Here is a 23504-nt window from a genome sequence, read left to right on the forward strand (position 1 = left end):
AACTGAGGTGCTTCAAAAACGAAATATTGAGAAAATAAGGATTCAGTGAAAACCTGTTTACCTGTTTAGACAATGGAAAATCCAAACCTGAGTTTGACAGTCAGGTACAGAATTCAAACCCCAGAGAATAAATTATATATGATTTAATTCTTATGAACCATCACGACGTCCCTAAATCCCCCTAATGTATTCACATATCCATTTCTATAATTACTTGTTCACATGTTGACCTAATCACGTCTTGCCCATTGAGCCACATACCTGCTGATCTCTCAATGCTGTTTCTGCCTGATGTGTTAATTGCACCTGTATGGTGTCCTATAACTAGCCAAAAGCTGTGTTTACTGTTATCAGTCAACTTACTACACAAGTCTTTGCAGCTTGAGCTCTTGGTGAGGCGCCAGCATCCTATTGGCTGGGCAGCAGTGAGGCGGAACAGAGATGAGTGACAGTTAACAAAGGAGGGGGGAGTTTGTCTGACGGACCACTGACAAGTTAACAGCTTCTGCCTTTATTCACCATACCAGGCTGGGTGCCCTCAGATGAAGCTTCTAAGCACAATCCGCTCATTTGTCTGTGCTGAACATATTTATAGAAGTTACTAAAGCAGTGGTGGAAAGTAACTAAGTACATTTACTCGTGTACAGTTTTGAGGTACTAATATTTTTTTTACTGGTTTACTTTTTGAGCCAGTTACTATAGTTACATTTCAGATTAAGGGCTAACTTTAAAAAAAAAAAAAAAAAAAGGTTAATATAAAAATGTTCAGCTTCTGAAATGCAAAACATTGTTGATGATCAAATCACTGGTTCTCAAACTTTTTGGCTGGTGACCTTTTACAAAAAAAGTTTCTACTGGTCACATTTCAGATATCAGAATTTTTTTTATTTTATTTTATTTTTATTTTATGACCCTTTAAAGAGGGCCTGTCCCGTAGCTTAAGAACCCCAATCTAAACTACTGCATTAGATATTCTCAACCAGCTACAACAGTAAAACTCATCAGATATAGTAATACATCAATATCAAGAAACCAATATTGTTTACATTCAATTTTGTATTTAGGACCTTTCCTTCTAATTGAGTATTTCTATGTTAGTTTCATTCGTACATGAACTTGAGTAAAGGTTCAAATACTTCTTCCAGCACTGATCAAGGGTGTCTTAGATTGTGAAATATGATTTCAGAGTGCAGGCACATGGTTGTCAGTGAGTCTTCCTACCCATGTGAAAGTGGACAGTGAGTGAGCAGCGAGCAGGAATGTGACCAGCGGAGGCTTCTTGGTGTCTCTCTCTGCCACAGGAGGGGCCCTGATGTGCCGCTACCTGCCCGTGCACATCTGTCTGCTCTCCATCTTCCTCTCAATGGCACCCTCGCCTTAGATCATCTCCTCTTCCTCCACGCTTGAGTTGCACTTGGCTTGCGTGGAAAAAATGTGGACCATCTCTCGCCTCTTTCTCTGCCTGGCACTTTGATGTCTCAAGTGTGATTGCTCTTGGATTGTGGCCGCTTTCCCTTGAAGGTTTTGACATGAAAAGCAGGATAGGCTCTCAGGTTTATCCCATGGCCAGTGATCCAGGACTAAAACAATCAGCCTGTTCACTGTGGGATACTATTACCAGAGAGAGTGAGGCACCAAGCATAGGGGCTTCCTCAGCCATGAAATACACTTTTCTTCCAAGTTACAAACACATTTTAGGTGTGTTGATTAAATTACACCAATCCACACTCCCATTAATAGATTTGAGTTTGAGGTTTGTGCAGACAGTTCACACAAAATCCAAATGCAAGCAGTTGGAGAATACATCCTCAGTGTGTTTGCACAGAGGTGGACGACTGAAATGATTCAACATTTGTAATGAATTAAAAAGAAATGAGGCCAGTAATTGCAGTTAAGATTGACCCAGTCTGATAAGTATGATAATGTGATATGTCATTAAGAGCAAAGGCATAAGTGACAACCCTTAAGCTTCGCTTACACTTTCATTAAATATTGATCTTATCTGTGCTCATTGCTGTTCCAGCCTGCAAATTACACCAGATAGATATATTCCCATGACAGTGGAGCTGACGATAATCATCCATCTTTGTGTGACATTTGGCAGAACTCTTGTTTTATGAGCTAGAGTGCCATTGTAGTGGATGAGAAAGAATAATAATGTGCAGTGTTCAAGATCTCCATTATGTCAGATTGTATCTTATCACATTGAGGGCAGAGTGTGACAGTTAATCCACTTCAGCCATGTCTGTTAAGGAAAACAGGGAGTAAATAGCCTGTGTAATTTCATTCAGCTTTCAGCTCATTCAAAGTGTTTTCCGCAGCACATTGTCAGAGTCTCTGTAAGAGTTTGAAAAATAATCTCATGGTTTGTGTGAGGAGAGCTGCAATGATGAATAAAGAAAATGAAGTGTCAACTATTCTGATAATCAAATGTTAGTGTTTGTAAAGAAAATGCCAAACTTTTAACCCACATATTGGACTAAATCTGGCTTATATACTTGTTGGGATATCACAAAATCATGTTCATTTGTACACATGTAAACTCAGACATAAGGTGAGCACAGAGAAACTGCCTCTTCCGCAGATGAATGTGAAAACAGCCTTCTAGTGCCAAACGCTGCACATACATCATTGTGTATCAGTGAAGGTCAAACGTCCGAGTGAACTAAAAATAAGCACATTTCTGAGTGGCAGGGACTGTAAGTGTTTTCAAATTCAAGATAAATGATGTCATCTGAGATCCAAAACACATTTCAGGAGAATTTCAAAAGTCTCTTTTCCTCTAGTTCACAATGATTGAATGAATGCAAGTTCAAACAAGTTAATTTCAAGCTAAAGCATCTCAGGGGTATCCCACTGGTGGCTGGCTGAACGTACAGATAATGCCCATTCTGTCTCTGCAGTTGACGGTCTGGTCATGATACTATAATTGCCATTTTAGCTGTAGATCTCCAGTGTTACCTTGTCATCCTGGGAGCTAGAAATACCCGAGAGCCCAATAAGGTCTGGCATTAGCCATTACTATTGTTGTCTTAATGCCTCCTTCAATTATCCACAAGCAGCTCTTTTAAGCAACTACTGTCAGAACCTCCCCCACCGGTTTTTCACCAATTTTGTCCTGATTATCTGGATCAATGAGCATTAAAGGACACAGGCACAGACAAACACAGACGTTTGGGGGTTGGGACAAGGGGGTCTACTTTCAGACAGACCAGAAATCCCTGTAACTACCTGTGTGCCAGGGACAAACGAAGATGTCTATTCAGTCTTCAGTCCCACCACACATGGTGTTTGTTTAGCCGCAGCTCAAACCAGACACTTTTAATCTATTTCGCTTTCCCCCTGCACAACTTGCAAACCCAAGAAGTTATGTTTTTCAGTTTCTGTCTCAGCACTCTCTCCTTCCCACACATATGCATACATACAAACAGAAGTGCTAAAAGCCCTTTTTAATCAGCAAATTGGTTCTCCATGACTTCATCTACATTAAAATAATAGGTCAATATTCTAATCTAATTAAAGGCAAAACAATGCACCTCTGCAATCCATTTGAGGTAATAACACATAAATTTACCTAAATCTCAGCTTTCAGTCGCAACACCAGCTTTAAAAAGAATTAAATCAGTGAAACCCTAATCCTGACCTCTTTATTGCCTGCACTAAGGCATTAATTTAGTGTTTGAACAGGTGCAGATGAAAGGGCCACAGGTGAGGGAGCTGCGATCCTTGCTGCTTCCACAGGAATCACCATCCTGTGACTCACCTGAGCTCTGACCAGCTGCCTCCTGCAGAGGTCCCATGCTGATCAAAGCCGCCTCAGCCCGTCTGTTCAGCAGTGACGGCGCTGACAGCTGAGTGTTTTTACCGCCGACCGAGCCGATGAGTAAAATTAGTGAGACGTGTTGCTGGGTGATATGTATCTTCGGATTAATTGACACACCTGTGATAATTCACACAGACATCTCATCAGAGATCCATCAACACCAAGCTACGGGTGCGGTGCTCATAGAAGAAAAAAAAAAAAACGTTATAATCTTCCTGTCTTGGTTGTTAATGTGTTGATGTGTGTGCTTTGATCTGAGGTGGGAGGGAAAAATATCCTCCAAGTGTTTGGCAACACTATGCCCACCATCTGCATGCGTTACAACAACAGTAATAAGAATACATCAGGGCTGATTATTGCAGTATATCAATGCTCATTAATAAACATTAGATATTGTTAAGACTTGACACTTCTCACAGTGGGTATTGTACTAATTATTAAAAGCAGCTGATACCCTAAGGCTAGATCTTATAACCTTTAACATGTTAGGAAGTTGAGAGATGATGATGATCAGGCTAAACTGGGAACAAATAATGCTACACATCACATATTCAAAAGGTTTTAGTTTAGGACTGTCTGTGCTGAAGTAACAATTACATTTTTAATCCATCCGTCAAGTTGTAATTCTGTTTCTGAATCCAAACAATGAAGGTACCTGTGTCACTGTGCAGAGGACTGAGCTGTGTTGCATCCAGACGGTTTGGAGAGGATTTGGATTGGAAATACTTTGAGAACCGAACAGAATCTTTGCAAACAGCCCTCTGGGTTTTTCAAACATCAGCACATATTTACTTTTTAGAGAAATAGATGCTTAGCGTTTAAAAGTAATAATACACAAAAAGTACAAACTCCTGCCTTATATTACTCTATTATACAGGTCTTACTACAGCACATGTCCCTGCTACTGCTACAGGGACATGTGATGAAAAAACAAATGCATTTTGCAGTTAAAGCTTATTGGCTGTTCATTATTTTTACAGGTGTCAGTTTTTTACACCTGGTACAATCTTCTATTAGTGGATATTGACATGTAGAGAAGGGATTTGCGTGTGTACACTGTTACTGGTTTATCAGTTCAACTGGAGCAAAAACAAATAACAATCGGGGGAGGTATGAAAAACATTCAGCAAACAAGCTTTCAGGTTTGTCACCTGGTGGTCAGGAAGTCTGCATTGATCCTGGAACCTGCTGTTCAGGGTGTGCTGCCTTTATATCCCACAGGACTAAACGGCTTATGTTTTCATTAGGCTGCGTCTCCTTTGCAGTCGTTTCGTCTTATTATAATTGACAACTGTTAAACTGGCCAGGCGGGAGTTGTGCAAATCCGTAAGGCGTACGTGTCTAAATGAACCTAAACATCTTCACAGCTTTGTTTCTACACACTGAGGCCCCATCCATCTTGCACATTTCAGAAGTCAAAAATGTTGCAACTTGTCTCAGGCGAGCAGACAGAGAAAGTTTCAGAGGAAACAGACCCCATCACTAAAACCTGAGAAATACTTTGTAGGACATGTGTGGTTGGAAAAGTAATGGTGAACACAACAAAGACTGATGGCGTAATACTAATAATCCACTGAGAGATGAATCACAGCTTGGATTTTTTACCTTCGTCCTACAAACCAAGCCCTGCTGTCTGTTTGGAGGTCATGTGACTGGGAAAGGACGGGGAGCGGATTGGAGGAGAAGATGAGAAAGCTGAGGTGAGACCACCTCCAAGTCATACCTTTACTCTTCAGGCAACACCTTATACTTGCTGTGAGGCACACACAGCCACTGACAGCCAGCTACACTGATGCCTCTGGTCTTTTTATCGTAGCGGTTTTTGACTTTTTTTATTCTGGATGTTGGGATGCATTTCTCTATTCAATCACCATCCCTGTAGTAGTCAACCTGGCGCTTTTCAGTGGATTGACTTAATACTGGACTCTTAATAGCGTGGACATGTTTGGCCCAGGGCAACTGGTCTCTACTCTCCTGCCTGCAGTTTTCCATTCACCTGCAGCTCATTTTTTCACTGCATTCCCAAACAGACTGGGCTCTCAAACCCCGATTCTGATCCCGGGGCCTTTTATCAGCTATGAATCCTTGAGGAGTTATCTGCAGCCAGAGCCATGCAAGGAAGCTTTGCTCCTGGCCACACAGGCACCGGGGATGAAACCGCTCACAGAGGGCATAGGTGAGTTAAAACCACAGCATGATACAGCCAAAACCGCCACTGTATGACCACAGTCTCTAAGACAGTCAGTGAGCACCATCTGATTGCAGTGTAAATGTTTACAAAAGATTGGCTAACAGCTCGTAACTAACAATCAATTATCAAGCGATGTTTAAGTGGGCCTAATGATTGCTGTGCTAATTATCCAATCTAGAGCCATTAGTTCCTTGTCACCCGTTGGCGATTGTGTAATTGGTGCTTGCTCTGTGCTTTCCAGATGAACAGAGGCCAGTGAAGCAGCGTCGCGCGAGGGCCAACTACAGCAGCTGGCAGCTGGAGGAGCTGGAGAAGGCCTTTGAGACCACCCACTACCCAGACATCTTCATGAGGGAAGCGCTGGCCCTCAGACTGGACCTCATTGAAGCTAGAGTGCAGGTAATTGGCATGCTGAGCTCCTTCTGGAAATGTTCGCTTCATACTCAGCCAGGCGGTTAGAATTTTTATGCGTGGTGTGCAAATTAAGCACAGTGTACATTCCTGGTCAGTGCAGGGAAGTGCACAACAGTTCATATTCCAAATATTTAAGGTTATAGTTAATACTGGGAAAAGTTTTGGGTCACCCCAATTTTTCCACCCCAGCTTTTTCAGTTTTTATTTAAGTCCACCATTAATTACAATGTACATTGAGATATTACAATAAACTTCATAAACTTACGCCTGGAAAAGTTAAGAGTTTATATTTATATTCCTTCATTTGTCTTCAGGTTTGGTTTCAAAACCGCCGTGCCAAAATGAGACGCCAGCTGAAACTTCAGGGGCAGCTTACAGGGCCTCATGTTAAAAGAGACAATGATGAAACATGTGAGAAAGTGAGCAGGAGTTTAAAACAGCAGTCAGAAAGTCCAGACAATGAGCAGTGGGAGAGACGACAGGAAGGACAAATCTATCCATGGACAAACGCTGCCGGTGCTGCTCCGGGTCTGCATATGCAGCCTGTGACCCAGAGGTCGGGGAAGTGGGAGAGGCCAGAGGGACCGAGCTCAGAGGAGCTTCGCTCGTGCAGCATTGCCAAGCTGAGGGCCAAAGCCAGAGAGCATGAGGCCGAAATCCACGGCACTGTAAACATGTCAGGTTGTGACACACAGTCACAAACACAGGAAGCTGGTGCCATGTGCAGTGATTGATCATTTTTCTTCTTCCTGTTTGTACAGCATAATCATAACTAAAATGCTGTACAAGCACATACTTCCGAACCGGAGCTTTATTATTTACCCATCATCAATTAAATATGTCTTACCATCCAAAACGTTAGTACTTTTTTATAAATTGGAATGTGGTTATCATCTCACTAACAAATGTCTTCATGGCTCATTCCAGCATCTTCGGGTATTTCTATTCTTTTTCTATTTAAGGTTTGGGTGGTAACAACATGTATCACTTGTCTACTGATATGATAATGAGAAAAATGATAATGAGAAAAATGTCAAATGAATTAAATTAATTTGTTCACATCATTTGTATGTTCTGTTTATAGGTTTTAGATTTTGAATGTGACTCCTCTGTGTTAACAGTGTCAGAGGTGAGTCATGTCTTATTATTTCAGTGTGTCAGGGCACAACTAGAAAAGGGATACAGTCAAATCCATTACTAAATGATTTCACCAAGCTCATCCCCAACCTCTCAGCTTACAGGCAGGATGTCTGCAAGCAGCCACATGTCCCTGCAGGAAAATATAGAAACACCTGAAAAATGAAATCAGCAATGAGTCGATTTACGTTTCATGTCTTTCTAATATATTGAGATTTTGTTATAAACAGATTGTGGCTCTAAATGGCTGAAAGGTGACCAATAATCTAATGCAAAAGGAAAATATTTTTAAAAAAATCAATAAATTGTGACACCTGTGGTATATCAATGTTGAGGTCACAAGGTATGACAACTTTCTTCATCTGCTTTAGTTTTGTTGTGTTTCTCAGGTCCAGAATATATTTAAGTTAAAACAAAACGCAGTATGACATGAGGATACCCAGTTTAAAACATTTAATCACAGAGTGGGATTTATTAATTCCACTTTGGGGAATTCAACGCATGTTTTAATTAAATATACTCTTACTTGCAGGTTTAATTAAAACATGCAAATTATTGCTTTAATTAATCTAATGTTTAATCTTCTGACAATATACAGCTACAACAATTGATAATGCTAATAGTATAAGATGACACAAATAATGGGTAATAAAACTGCCTATTTCCAGGACTTTAACTGTTTGTACTGAAACACACACACAGTCTGTATTGACCTAATTCCAGTTCAGGTTGTACATAAATAGTCGTGCACTTTGCATGAAGATGACACCAGTATTGTTTATGTGCACGTATTGTTTATACATTTGAAGTCAGTGCAGTTTGATGCTGCCCCCTTCTGGCTGTGTCCTCACGTGAGAGCCGCTGCAGCATGTGTGTGTTTTTAAACTGCAGACACTGACTGCATTGTTTTACTGTAACATATTCCCAGACCTCTCATCCGTTGCCTGCGACACCATAATAACTTTGAGGTTGTGCTACTACGCAGTCCTGAGTCCACTTGCTGTGATGCCTGTCAGGCCTTACAGTATTTGTGACCTGTCTTCAGTAAATCAGCTCGGTCACTCACATGTCACAGGTCAACTCACACTAATTGCAGTCCCCAGGTCAGAGGTTTGAACACTCACTCAGTGAAGTCTGTGGCTCACAGCAGAAAGTGCTTTTCAAAATGGGTCAGTGAAGCATGTTTGTAAATTTGAGTTGAGGTGGAATGATGTATAGTTCTTCATAATTATATGTTGCTGAGAAATGAAGTTTCCTCTAAATGTTTGTGGGACACCATATTATGGGATATGTAGGTCAGAGTCCTTATATGACAATAGGTGGCCCCAATTAGGCCCCACACACACGAGTGAAGGGAATGAATGAATAAATAAATAAATAAATAAGCAAAATAAATAAATAAAAAGCATGAAATAGATTTTGTTACTCCTACTGACCCAGATATGCGTCTTCCTACTGGAACACGCTATAATAGCTAATTGAAAGTAACATTTTTATTGGAGTCTTGACTGTGGAAGAGTTTCACCAAGTGAATGACGAATCATCAGTCGGTGTCAATTAGTGTAATGAAACACAACAGCGGCGCGTCCCGGACGCTCCGCGGTCACTCGGCTGAAAAAGAAGGAAACAGGACGCAGCTGCAGCGCCGCAGTTCACGGTCAAACCTCGAATCGGGGCAGTTTTTGTTTGTCTTCCCCTCCGGCTCCTTTACACGGAAACCTCGAGCCTGTTGCGCCTCTTCGCCTGCACTGAGCGCAGAGTCTCTGTGGCGCTGATACGAACGATGGCTGCCATCAAGGCTTTGGAGCTGTGGTGCAAAACGCAGTGTGAGGGCTACCGAGATGTGTCCATCACCAACATGACGACGTCATTCAGGAACGGACTGGCTTTTTGTGCCCTTATACACAAGTACAGACCGGACCTGATGTAAGTATTTCACCCTCAAAACTGGTTTAAATATGGATCCAAATCCTGTGGTACAGGACATGGCAGCCTGTCTCCTGCTGAACTGGAATCATTTCTTTACTTTAAAGACTTTATGGTTCTGCCATAAAAATGATTAATTTAGATTTGTGTATGTTTTTGTCTTGATCCTATACATTTCCCCCTTTTGTTTAGTTTTGTTGTTGTACATTAATCATGATTTCTGAGGAAATCCAACATGTATAAGAAAGATGAGGCCTTCAGTTTTTATTAGTCAATGTTTTTCTTTTTCCAGTGTGTAATTTTTCTCTTTGTGAATTGTATTCCTGTTTTCCCAGAGACTATGAGTCACTGAGAAAGGAGGATGTGTTTGAGAACAACAGCCTGGTAAGTTGTGGTGCCACGTTTAAGACTGTTAGGGCTAAAATCTATTGTAGCATAAAACATCCGTGCTTTTGGTTTGTAACTTGACATTTCTGCAACAAATATCAGTTTTATTATTGTAAAACGCAGCATTTTAACATTTCTAGTCTTTGCCTGTGTCCACTAGACTTTTTTTTTTTTTTTTTTTTTTTTGTAACCCCTACATGACCTGAGAAGCTCAGCAGGGCCTTTCCATTATTTAGTGTTCTTCCATTTTACCAGCTTCCTCTGAGGATCACACACCCTGCAGAGGGGTGCACTATGCTGCTCTGTACGACTTCCTTGTTTTGGATGAACCTGACAGTGTCAGCAACAAACCTGAGCTCAGGGGAATGGCTTTGCAGGTCATTCATTTTGAATGAGTGTTGCTGTCTCTTGCCACTTAGTCCCTGTGATGACGGTTCACTTTAAGATGCTGTTATTATAAACTAATGCTTGACACTCATGCTGTAAGGAGAAACTCAAACCAGTCTTGTGGTCAGATGATAATAAGTTCGATCAGCTTTACGTTTTGATCACCTGTGCTGAAACGTGAGAATGTGACGAGTGTTCACGCCCTTCTGTGTCTCATGAATAGTGTCCTGTTTCTGACAGGTGGTTAAATGAAGTTTAGTTAGTTTAGTTTGCAGACATACACACACACACACACACTTTATTTTTTTTCGTCTCCTTTGACATCTACAGGCTTGGTATTCAGTAAGGCTTTGCTTTTAAATTTAATGAGCATGTCCAGGCTTATGCTAAACAATGCCCTGATATCCTGCTCCCTCCATCCTCATTCTTATCCCCGCGAGCTCGCAGGAAGTGTGCTATTCATTATGCAGCCCCTTTCAGACGTCTCTGGGCTGAACCACAGAATACTCTTCGTCTATTTAAAGTAGATTGTATTGTCTGACATTTTTACATATGCTGTAATTGTAGGAGTCTGGTGTGGCCGGTTGAACGCCACGTTTTTACATGCTAACATGTTTTGGATCTGTTCATTTGGATCACCATACACTATTAAATGTTGTCTCGGCAGGACTCAGTGGCTGTTGGTTAAACTTGTGTGTGTGTGTGTTTTTTTTTTTTTTTTTTTTGTTTTGTTTTTTTTTCTTTAAAGGCTTTTCAGGTTGCAGAGGAGATGTTGGGGATTCCAGCTTTGTTAGATGCAGAAGACATGGTGGCTTTAAGAATCCCAGACAGACTGAGCATTCTTACCTACGTCTCCCAGTACTACAACTACTTCAGAGGACGTCCCCCCAGTAAGAGCATATTCAAATATCCAACCCACGATTATGTTGTCCTCCTAAACGATATGTTTTTATTTTAGTCTGAGCTTTTTCCTATACTTTTTTGTGTTAATTTTAGGTTGCAGTATAGTGTTTCTCTGCCATGCAGCAGTGAGACGTTTGACACTAATTGTGTTTAACTTCTCCTCAGTGGGAGGTGTAAAAAGGCCAGCAGAGGGCTCCAAGGAGGAGCCATCAGAGAAGAAAAATCTCCCAGTATTTGCCAAAACCTTTGTGTCGAAAGCCACAATTGAGAATCACTTACCTTCCACTCACACAGCTCATAACTCACCCACGTTGGCCAGAGCTGCTGCTCAGGTCAGTGCTCATGTCAGAATCAACATCATCATCATCATCATCATCATCAAGCTGTAGCTGTAGTTAATATATGTGGGTTGTCTTGTGCTGCTTCATTTGACCATGACCTGCATTTTTTTTTTTTTTTTATATATATATTAATGTTTAAAAGCAAGGAGACTTTTATTGTCAGAGGTCTAGGTAAATATTATTACCGTAAATGTAATAACTTACTAAAACAAGGTTTCCCTCAGTGCTACTTCTTGTCCACAGAAGCCGGTTTTGGCAGATAATGCCAACAAAAATGGGACTCTCAATAGCAAATGTGTTGCATGCATGAGCCACGTTCACCTGGTTCAGAGGCACTTTGTGGAGGGCAAGCTCTATCACAGAAGCTGTTTCAAGTAAGAATTGAATCTATGCTGCTGGATTATAATTATATTATAATCCATTATTATTAATTATATACTATTTATATTTCATTTTCACACCCAGTTGCCAGTTTTCAGGGTCGATTTAGCTAAACCTGTGTGGTCCAATAAAGCAATAAGATTTACTTTCATGACAGTTATGTTTTGTTTTTGTTGAATCAGAATATTTCTGTTATTTTGTTCACCTCAATTATATCTGAGAGTCCAGGCTAAATAACACACACCTCTCTCTATATAATGCAGTTCAACATCTCAACTACAGCCTTCAAAAGGATCATACAGTAATTTTTCATTTTATGGTTCTGAAAATAATACATTTCTAAACAAAAAACCTTATTTTTGTGAAGGGAGAATTTATTGCAGGACTGCATTAGTTTTAAACAGTTGTAGCTAATAGTCTAATGTCATGTTGTTAAAACTTCCACTAGATGCAGTGAGTGCTCCAGTGTGCTTCATGCAGGAGGCTACAAACCCGGGCAAAATCCAGACACTTTTATTTGTACCACTCACCAGAACAGTTGCAAAACTTCCTCCTCTGAGGCCGGGATCAACATCAGCTCAGCTGTACAACCAAACAGTGCCAGTCAGACCCACCCTGCCCCACGCACCTCTTCAGTGCTGTCAGACCCACCAAATATTGTTCATAAGCCAGTCAGTCCCGCTCCACCTTCCCAGTCCTGGACGGCCTCAGCCCAGAAGACGCAGGCGGCCCGACAGAGGTTTTTTCAGGCTGTGCCACCGGTCTCAGAAGCCTCCACTGGCAACAGGAAGTCCACAGAGCCCTCAGGTGTTTTAGAAAGGCTAAAGGTGTCACTGAGTCCTGATGATGAGAAGAGCAGAGCCAGGACAAACACTGGGAGGAAACTAGCTGAGGAAAACTGCAATAATAACAACAAACGCCCGTTCACCATCCGATCAGCAGGGAGAAGGTGAGCTTTGCACTCTAAATACTTTCTATGACCTCAAATCAACACTTCTTTATATTATTTGGATACTTCTAGTCTGTTCCATTAGCTGGATTGTTTTTTAAATGCTTTTGTTATAAGGCTAATATTGAGGGCTTTCTCCCTCTGCAGGTTTGGAGACCAGCCAAGTTCAGCTGACAGCCATGGTTTGAGAGAGGGTAGATGCAGCCAAGGCTCAGCAGGAAACTGGGCAGCACAACTCTCCACCAGCCAGACAAACAATAAAGAATCACCATGTCTGAAGACCACCGACAAAGACGAAACAAGGCCAACAACTATACACACAACTGCCAAAGGCAAGCGCTACTAAATTCATTTCAGTTGTTCTTGATCCATTATTTGACATCCAGCCAACCCCCCTTTTCGTTTGTCTCAGGATGCAGTCATCGAAAAAAAACAAAGCCCTTTTGTCATTTTTGCCCTATTTATACAGCCAGCACATCTAGCATGCTGTTAGCTGACATTTTAATTTCTGTCTCACACTTTGTAATAAACTTCCATAGTTGAGCTGTCATTCTCTTGGGATGGGTGTGCACACAGCAGCGTAACACTCACAAGCTTTGTAGACAGAAACATAATTACTGTTGGTTTTAATTGTGAATGGTATTAGTTTCATTTTGAGCACTGATTGTCTTCCTGACATGGAAATGATTTCTGTTGCTTGCTGATATGGATCACACGTTAATCATGGACTTTATTCTAACTTGCGTTGGAAGTCGGGATCACGTGCGTACAGTTTGTCTCGTGCGTAGATTAGAGTACCACTTGGGTTGTTAACACAGACGTGCAGGTGAAGATCAGTCACTTTAGCACATTGTTGTGTGAGACTAGTCAGTGAAACCTGGAACTGCGCTCATTATCAGCTTTTGGGGTGAGTGTGACACGGAGAACAATCGGGGGAGTATTTTGTTTATTGTGTAAGAACTTGAGCTACTTTGAGCGCACAGCTCATTGTTAAAGCAAGTGTCACATTTAAGTTAATGTACTATTTATTTTCTTCCAGGTTTGGAAATTAAGGCAAGATGAAATTTACCGTAAAGTTTTTACTCGGAGCAAAAAAAATTTGTTGATTTAGTCGATCAACGGGACACTTTTGATTTTATTTAACATGTGACAAATATTTAATAGTTCCACCTCCTTCAATTTGAAAGTGTTTTTGTTAATAATACACATAATTAGTTGCAGTCTTGTTTTTTATGTATTCTTTGTTTTTTGGCAGATCCAGAGTGGCAATCAAAGTTCAAACCTGAGAAAAGGGAGCTGAAGTAAGTATTTTCATCCATCTTAATAAACGTTGTTACTTCATAACTCACTCAGCTGGGAGCAGGTCACATGGGTGTGGAGAAATCTTAAAACATTTGTATTTCAGCACCTGCCCTGACCATTTAGCATATTCATTCTCCAGAATGCAGAATCATCGCGCTTCGTCCATCTCTGTTATTGTTGACTGGCTCAGAGTGCAGCCGCTAGCTCTGTCCCCCATCCTAACAAGCCCCAAGGAGTGCTGGGCCTGAACTTTTTCTGCTCTTGCCACTATTACTCTCTCATTTCTAATCCCTGCTGATGGTTCCTACAATGTTACCCCCATCCTTATCATTTCAGAATAAAAGGTGAGGTTTTACATTTTCATTCTTTATGTTCAGCCTGTTGGTGCGTTTAATGCTGTACCTACACACCGTTTTTTAAAAATGACTACACACCAAGAGTAAAAGCCCATTTCTTTGACTTTGTTACAGCAGTGCTGAAGCTGAGCAACAGAAGACTGGATTCATGTCCATGACTTCTTCTAACGTCTCCATCATTACGACAAAGCCTCCCTCGGCTACAGCCCCAGCAGTACCTCCAGTTAGCTTTGCTCTGTTTGATCCTGCACACCTCAGGGAAACCTCTCCACACATACCACAGCCTGCCTCTTCAGACCTGGGCAAGTCGCATTATTTTAAGAGATATTTAATTTCCAGTAAAGCCAATTTGTATTAGGTGGATTGCTGGATATCAATCTCAGATTGTAGGATTTACACTCTTCAGTACAGTTTCAGCTGGTTAATCAGGTGCACCATCATATAAAAGGCAGTACTTGGAACTACTACTTCATGTTTCTTAGCAAGTCCCATTGGAGAAGGATAAAGCTGTACTGTGTAATCATACAGTATGCTAATGTCAAGTGACTCTTTGTGGTGGAACCTTAGCAAAATTATGTTAAGGGCAGTAGCAAATATACAGTTTTAATTTTGTTTAGCTTAATCATCATAATGAAGTTTGAGAATCACTAATGCTCTTATAATTCATCCTAAGGGGAACATGAATGTCTATTTATTGCAATCTATATATGTTCCAGCTTGGGCCGAAGTGGTAGACAGAGAGGCAGCTGTGCACAGAGCCACACTGCTTTGACACATCCCCACTCAGTGATTCTCACGAAGACATGCTGTAGTGTCTTTTTGTTGATTGGTGCAGATTGTTTTTGTAGAAATATGAAAAAGATTAACAGATTAAATTTCAGCTTCAGATCTACATCATGTACCTTCCTGTTCGTATTGTAGGTTTTAAACATGGGAGCTGCTCGTCTGTGAAGTCCCCACCCAGGTGGCCAGCTGTGAAACCTATTAGCTCATCAACAACCGTTCCAGCCAATCACGGACATCCGTCAGGCTGGTTCCCAGCTTTTTAAAACTGTCATCATTAAAGCCACACATACATGACTTCAGCCATCTTGTTGATTTCATATATTATTTACTGACAGTAAATGAAATTAAGTCGTATGTGATCATGGTTTTCTGAAAAGCTGCCATGAAAGGACTGTCTAATCCTGTTTTATTTACCTCTTAGGTGCTAAAAAGGGAAAGTATTTGTCACCCACCAACACCTCCAGGACTGAAATGAGGTCACCCTCTGTAAGTTGTCTTCATTAAGTCTCTTAAGAGATTAATTAACAGCTCTACAGATATGCTTTCATTACCTTCTCATTTAAAAACGGACAATCTTCTTTACATTTAATTGTCGGAAGTTCTCAGATTTTCAAATGTAAGTCATCTTGACTCTGACTCTAAAGTTTTTGGTTTTATCTCAGGTGAAGCCTTATCATATCCCAGTGGAGCAGATTGAGAAGGAGTTGAACGATATTGAGACAAACTTGGCTCAGTTGGAGACGGAGGGTGTGGAGCTGGAAAAGAAGCTCCGCAGCTGTGAGGAAGGTAGAGCTTCACGTTTCCCCCACTTCTTTCCTTTTCCTCGTTTAGACCTCCAAATAAAATTGAATTTTGGCATGTCAGAAACTGAGCTTTACAGTACGGATGTGGAAATAAACAGTACGTCAAGCACGTCACTTGTTCTGAGAGAGATGATGTTGATGGCCAGTTCTGCTCTCTTGCAGCAAATAACCTTGACACAAACTTTATTTTATTGTATTTGGGCAAACTGCTGAATCTTTTTCCTGATTTGGTGTCTCTGGTGTAGAGTTTTGTTCTGGCTGCTTCAGTCAGACACACACACATACATTCATTCATTCATTGTCAGCCAATGGTTTGTGTGTGTGTGTGTGTGTGTTGGGAGGATTTACCTGCCATTTCTATTACTGTTTCTGCAGCCAAATGAGGTGAGAGGCACAGACAGCCCACAGGGATGTTGCTTCTCTTTTGAGGTAGTGGGAGTAGGGGGCCTGATTGCTTTGCTCAAGGTCAACATGTCTTGGGTATAGTAATATATATTCTGGTCGATTGCATACTCCCCCCCCTCCCCACGTGCCACCCAGGAAGCTTGAGAATGCAATCGCTTGGCCAGAATTTGACTTCAATTGCACGCCATCTAGGAGATCATCTACTTCTGAACTGGAATTTGTCATTGTAAAAATTAAACCCTGGCCCTCAAGTCCGATTGAGAGTAAAATCAGGTTTGTTCAGGTGATGGAAGGATGTATCCTCAGTCTCTGCCCCATCCCTATTGCTCATGTGGCTTTTGTGTGTGTGTGTGTGTGTGTTTTGATCAGTTGGTCACTAATTGTAAATGGCAAATATTCATTCTTAAAATCCACTAAAACTCTAGTATTCCAGGTTGACTGCTGCTGAGTAGTGCATTCAGTAACATAATACTGTAGCAGGCCAAATTAGTCACTGCATCATTTCAAAATATAAGGAACAACTAATAATTCCAAGTACATGACAAATAAGGACAGTTTGTCTAAAGTGTTGAAGATGTCTTTGTGCTGCAGCATATGTCACTTGGTTTATGATTACCAACAGCCTTTCAGGGCTCCATTTTAAGGAGTGGAGCTGTGTATTATTATCTGCTACAGTCTCTTAAGAAAAGTGTTGACATGGTCCCAGGACGTGAGTCGCCCTCCATCTCACCACAATCTGCCAAATTATCTCAGAAACTAATTTGTTATTGCACTTAATTTCATTGTTGTGTAACTAATGTGGTTTTGTGAAAACAAAGAAGTGATCTGGCAAAAATAAACCGAGCCATGGGGAAGATGTAACACCATTGTAACACTGAATGAGACAATGTAAAATGTCTGTTTTTTGAAATAATAGATGGAAGTGTTATTTTCTTTTAACATTATGCACTCTATGTTGTTTTGAGAGCAGAAAAACACATGAGCAGATTTTAACTTATCACTGTGGGGTCTAATCTACAAAATATACAAATTTAGTAGAAGAGTGGATGTTAAAAGCATTTTCTTCTTCTACAAGATGTATTAACATTTTAAATCAACTGATCACAATTAGTTCATGAAAAAAACTATCCTAAAACTATATTTTTACACCAGTGCTTCTTTAAAATCTTTACTGTTAGTGAAGGGTCACAAATTCTCTTATTTCTAAAAATGTGGTTTGGTTTGTTTTGTTTTTCCAGAGGGCAAGGGGGACATACTGATGGACCCACTGATGGTTGACTGGTTCAACCTGATACGAAAGAAGCAGATGTACATTAGGAAGGAATCCGAGCTTGTATACATGTCAGTACTCCTGCTTTATTGTTTTAAAATGCCTGAGCTATTTCACTTTTAGCTGTCTAAAGCAACCTCTTACATTATGTATCAAACCACTTGTATTTTTTACACTTTTGGGATAGAAGTACTGTGCACGATAAATTAAATCAGCCTTTTTTTTTTTTTTTTTTTTTGGCCTGTAATTGCACATCTCAGAGCCAGGACTCAGGAGCTGGAGCAGCAGCAGCCAGATGTGGAGTGGGAACTTCGCAGGCTGCTGGAGAAGCCAGGTAAGACATCACATGTTCAAAATAATGTATTTACTTTTTTCTTTGTTCCCCCTCACTGAATATAAGTTTGTCAACTTGATATCACAGATCATTTGAAATCCAGAGAGGAGCAGCAGCAGGAGAAGAATCTGATGGAGAAGCTGATGGAAATTGTGGATGGCAGAAATGCGATTGTGGAAGGTCTGGATGAAGACAGGCTGAGGTAAGAGGATGAAATTATCATAATTTTTTATATCACAGAAATTACCACTAATACAGAGCAGCATTGGGTAAGAAACTGTTTAACAAACAAGACTAAATGGTAAAGAGTTTCATTTTTCATCATCTCTAGGGAAGTGGAGGAGGATCAGCAGTTGAATGAAATGATGAAAAATCTTGGTAAGTATTGTGTAAAATGTCCCTTTTCTATGTTTTTTATAATTTGAATGCATCATTTTAATTTATATTTTTGGTGAATAGGAGTAAAGAGAGCGAAAAATAAGAGGAAATCCTCCATCTCAAAACTGTTCAGGCGAAGAAGTAAAAGACGAGTCGAGTGATGCTCAAATGGATTTTAATAAACTGTCATTATTTCATTATTCTTACTTTTAATAATAACTTTAAATGTTAAAATTTTTATATTTTTGTGTTGCGGTATATAGTGTGAGGGGAGAGGAAGAGATGAATCATAGATCAAATGATGTGTTTTTATCATCTTCAAAATTTCAAAGTAAATGTTGTTTTAACACCTTTGGTTCTTAGTTTGCTGTTATTTATGGAGTGATAAGTTTCTGCATAGGGCATGTGTCAATCACTTTTTTTTTTTTTTTCCACAAAAGGTGTCATGTTTTTTTTTTTTCACAATTATTTCACAGTTTAAAAAAGAAAAGGTGTTCTATTATGTTAAAATTCTGCTGCAGATAATTCATTTATGTTGATTACCACAGTAGTTCTAGTCATACACAGTATTCACAATATATGTCACCATTTATGCCACTGTATGTTTATTGAAGTTTTGAAATTGGATATTTAATTTATAATTTTAGCAAATTAAAATGCACTTTGTCACAAAATTGCATGTTGGGAGTTAAAATCAACTCTCATGATATGTAATTTACACACAGAACACTGGCTGTTCACATGCAAATAGGAATGAGGAGAATAAATGTGTAATCCTATAACAGTCTCGAGCCAAAATGAAATTCTTTTACTATTTATTTAATAATGGATTTTAACAAATTTCCTCTAAGGATATTAGCAGGAGAAAAAGCCTTGACAATTAAGTTTGAATGACTGAGGAGTGTAAAATGGAGAGCCACACATGTTGCCTTGCTGCAGACTGTAGTCCCTCTCTCTCACTGTACTGTAGGTGGCAGCCTGGGTATGCTCTATCACAAGGCAAAAAAACTTGGAAATCCAATTTGCCACAGTGCAGACAGTTAATTTCTTTGCTAATTTTATAAATGCTGCAAAAATGTTCAGCTGTGCTGATGCAATAATGTTATGTGAAAGAGGATTAGGTAGAGCAGTAGCTTATGGCTGGGGAAGGCTTATAAACTATAGGTTGTATTGAACTCTTTATCTTCAAACCTGGTTTAATTAAACACTTCTCTCTACTAATATCTGCATCAGAATTGCTCTGTACCTGAGCTATTAAAATGTCTACATGATGTGTGGAGCCAGGCTTGTGAAAAATGGCATTTGCAGTGTTTGTAAGGAATGTAAATGTTGCATTTTAGAAGTGTTATTGAATGTACTTGTACTCTATAGGAGTTTTAAACTTGAAATTTTCTTGTCCAATAAATCCTTTGGAGATTAATGTGTATGAGAGGTTGAATTATTTACTTCCTAACAGCTTCCTTTGGCACACATCTTTCTATTTAAACACATCCCTGAACTTTTTATCACTCCGCATGTTACGAGCTTCACCAGTGACTGTTGATTCAACGACTGCCAAAATCAGACACTGCTTGCAGTAAGAAAACCAACAATGCTGTTAGTTCTTTGCATTAAAGCTCTGCAGTGCTCACAGAGCTGCATCAATGTATGCTTTTAATAAGGCTTTTTAAAGTGGCATCAAGATAATTCACTGGCGTCAATATATTTCTGCTACTTAGAAACTACACATCCCTCATTTTGAGAGGCATGAAATTGTGATCATGAACTTGGAACACAATCTTTCTAGCTGAGCAGAGTTGGGGATGATATTGGTACAAAATGCCATGCGTGATGTGGGTGACAGTCGAGACTGAATGTGTGATATCAGAGTTAATTAAAGCTTTGCGCCCCATCTACTGCAAATGCTTGCACTTCTGCAATTAAGAATCAAAGGCGAGGGCTTAGTGTCAGGGGGGTGTCTAATACATGGTTTTAACAGGAATGGGACCTGATTTGCCAAGCTCCTAGCGACAAGCATTAACAACAGCCTCAAATTAGAGGGACATTAATATTCATAAGTAAAACAATTCATCCTGTGAATGTGTGATGAAATGGAATCCTCTGAGGTGAGCTCTTGTGTCCAGGCTGCCATCGTTCATTAAAATATGCCATTACCCATGAAGTGCTTAATCTTTATGAAAGGGTGGTAAAATCTGTTTGAAATGCTCTGACAGAAAGGTGGAAATCGTAATATTGTTCAGCACCTTACATTATGTTAATCCTGTGCATTTTATATATATATATATATATATATATGTGAGTGTGTGTGTGTGTGTGATGATGTCAAACAGTATACAGTGGGTTTCTATGTGTCTCATTGGCTGGATTGTTTAGGTGTCTTGAATGAAAATACAAAATGCATCGCCTTTGCTTGTGCATATTGATATTAGTCTGTTATTCTATTAGAGAGACGTGAATGCTTTGTGATGATTTAGGTTAGCCAGTGTACGCTGCCACTTCACCATTTAAATTCTGTGTATGTGTCTCTGTGTGTGTGTGTGTGTGTGTGTGTGTCATCGTACTCCTGCCAGAGTCTCTGCCACTAGCCTGTAATTATGATCCTCGAGGTAATTTTATCAGGCTCATTAGCTCTGATGAGTAAACGAGAAGTGTGCCTCTAATTTATTGGCCATCTAGGCTGGAGACTTAATTCTCATCAGGGAGATCATAATATTTGTATAGAGAGACAAATATACAGTAGACATATACCAGTACAGAGACTTTTGTGACTTTAACCCAGTAATTACCTCATAATACAAAGTCTGTTTGGATAATTCGGCAGGTGCTAAAATTATTTTCATAGATGTCATTCTGTTGAGCCAGGCAGCAAACATTGTCTCTTTTTGATTCAGGCATGATTTCAAATGAAAGCTATTGTTTGTGTTCTACTGAGTCTTGTGACTTTATCTTCCTGCACAAAATTAGATTCTCACACCTCTGCAAACAAAATTGCATTGTTTTGTTCCTTGTTCAGTAGAGATGATCCATTTTCTGTGTCAGAAAATGTGTTAAGGGAGCGCAGTAAATATGCTCACAATTTTCAGTGTGTAGAAATTTGCATTGAGGGGAAATTATGCATGCTGGCTAGTGGAAATGAAATGTATAAAGTGCATGACTGGTAGACTTGACAAGTGCAGCTTTCATCCATCTCAAATGAATAATTTTCACTTCCCTTAAACATCCTTAATCCAACCATGTTATCAGCGGGCATGCAGGATTCTGCCAGACTTTCGCCTTAACGGCACAGCAACTTTCAACTTGCCTGAGATTCTGCACTGCAGTTGCTAACCACATGGTCTTAGAGACTCACTCTTATCCTTTCCTGCTGGTTTTGTGGATCAGTAAAATTCCTTCAAAACACAATATATACATAACGTGAGTCTTAATAGATAGCAGAATGTCTCACTCTACCCTCCTCTGTGCTGCCTCAGAGGTCGACTTAACGCACTGTATTTTACCTCTGATTCACATTGGCAGAGAACTCAGAGGACGGTGTCTTTAAGAACCTATTTGCTTGGTGGTCCTTTGTCCTCTATTTCAAATTTCAGTGACAGACTCTTCCATGCTACCATACCATTTTTTTTTTTTTTTTTTTTGAAATTCATATGGCTGTAAAGGACTAGAAAAGATATTTATTAGAAATTATTCATTTTTCACTCAAGCATTCAGTCGTTTAAATTATTATTCATTTTCTTGTCTTCTTTACTGGAATACATATGGAAGATGATACTGTATTGTGGCAAAACACCCCTGTGCATGGCAACCCCTTTAATTTATGCACTGTATTATAGCATGTTTTCAAAAATACTACTGACAATAAACAATTAAATGTGTAATTGGTGTTTATGCTGGTAATCCTTGTGATAGCCTCTAATATGAAGGGTTACCTGGCTATTTTCAATATCCACTTTCACAGAAGCCTCAGTTTGTGATAAGAATATTAACCTCATCAATTTCAGGTAACTTTCAACGCTTTAACATCTTGTCTTAAAGACCTACGTGTTAGCAGGAGTCTCAGCCTTGGCATTTAGTGACATTTTAAGCCTTTTAACAGAATCCAGACAGGGATTTGCAGTTTCCACCAAAGGAAAATAATTTATATCCTCCTTTCTGAGAAACTGTGGGTAGAGGGATTAAATGCACCAGAGAGATTTGTATGTGGTGCAAGTAAAACAATATTGTGACTCAGTTAATACATTTCCTACCATCTACTTTCATGCTTTGAGGAAATCGGGAGTTGTTACTCATCGGGCTGAAGTTGGCTTTGATGCTTTTCTTGTTTCATTTTCTCATTTTCAAGGTTTTAAGTGTATAGGTCATAGTGATGACAGCACTGTGTACCTGAACTCCTCTTATAACAGTTACAAGACACCATAAATATGTGTTTGAGGCAATGAAGAGTGTGACCTAGACCAATTATTTTGCATTCCCCATCAAACTCGCCTTAAAACCTTTGGAACAAGCAAATGTTTTCACCCCACTTAGAATTATATTTAAAACATAATGATGTCCTATCCACACACAAAAAAAAAACTCATTTCTGAATGACAGTTTGGAGCACAAAAGGTCTTTTCTGTGTGTTGAACGGGTTGTGGACTGTGTATCTGCCAGTGTGTGTGATGGCTGCTGTGTAGTGGAGACATGCAGGGCTCTGTTCTCTCTGTAGGCAGGCAGCTTTGATGCACTGCCTCTCTTATCTCATGCCTGGCAAGGTTAATGAAGTGGTGGCACTTTTGGAGGAAGTAGAAATGGGATGAGTAGCAAAGACCAGAGGAAGCTTGGAGATGAAACGTGCTGCTCTTAGTGGCTGTAAGTGGCTATTTTGGAGAATTACATAGACAATAAGAAAGAGGGTTGTCATCCTCTTAGACACAACAATCGTCTGAATCAGGAATGGTTGATTGCATCTCTTTCAGGCTGGTTCATATGAAATTACATTAGCATTTAGGCATTACTTGTAACTTGATCCATCAAATGCCTCCTTATAAGGCC

The 23504-nt window shown here is 39.9% G+C and overlaps 2 protein-coding genes across 2 annotated transcripts; both read left to right on the forward strand.

The window, feature by feature from the left end:
• Nucleotides 1-5746: 5746 nt before the first annotated feature.
• LOC113140553 (visual system homeobox 2) lies at nt 5747-7162 on the forward strand (the record flags this gene model as incomplete). The annotated part of the gene is made up of 3 exons (XM_026324421.1): nt 5747-5999; nt 6256-6413; nt 6743-7162. Coding segments are annotated over 3 exons (831 nt in total), but the record flags the coding sequence as incomplete, so codon positions are not given.
• A 2077-nt stretch (nt 7163-9239) lies between these two features.
• micall2a (mical-like 2a) lies at nt 9240-19893 on the forward strand. The gene is made up of 17 exons (XM_026326099.1): nt 9240-9491; nt 9827-9875; nt 11014-11155; nt 11334-11500; nt 11753-11883; nt 12339-12839; nt 12987-13171; nt 14095-14140; nt 14612-14799; nt 15419-15526; nt 15705-15769; nt 15946-16069; nt 17730-17832; nt 18022-18095; nt 18183-18297; nt 18427-18473; nt 18555-19893. Exons 1-17 carry the CDS (start codon nt 9349-9351, stop codon nt 18632-18634), a joined length of 2268 nt encoding a protein of 755 aa, XP_026181884.1. The 5' UTR covers nt 9240-9348; the 3' UTR covers nt 18635-19893.
• Nucleotides 19894-23504: the final 3611 nt, after the last annotated feature.

The sequence above is a fragment of the Mastacembelus armatus genome, chromosome 8 (genome assembly GCF_900324485.2).
Source record: "Mastacembelus armatus chromosome 8, fMasArm1.2, whole genome shotgun sequence".
NCBI classification, from domain to species: Eukaryota; Metazoa; Chordata; class Actinopteri; order Synbranchiformes; family Mastacembelidae; genus Mastacembelus; species Mastacembelus armatus.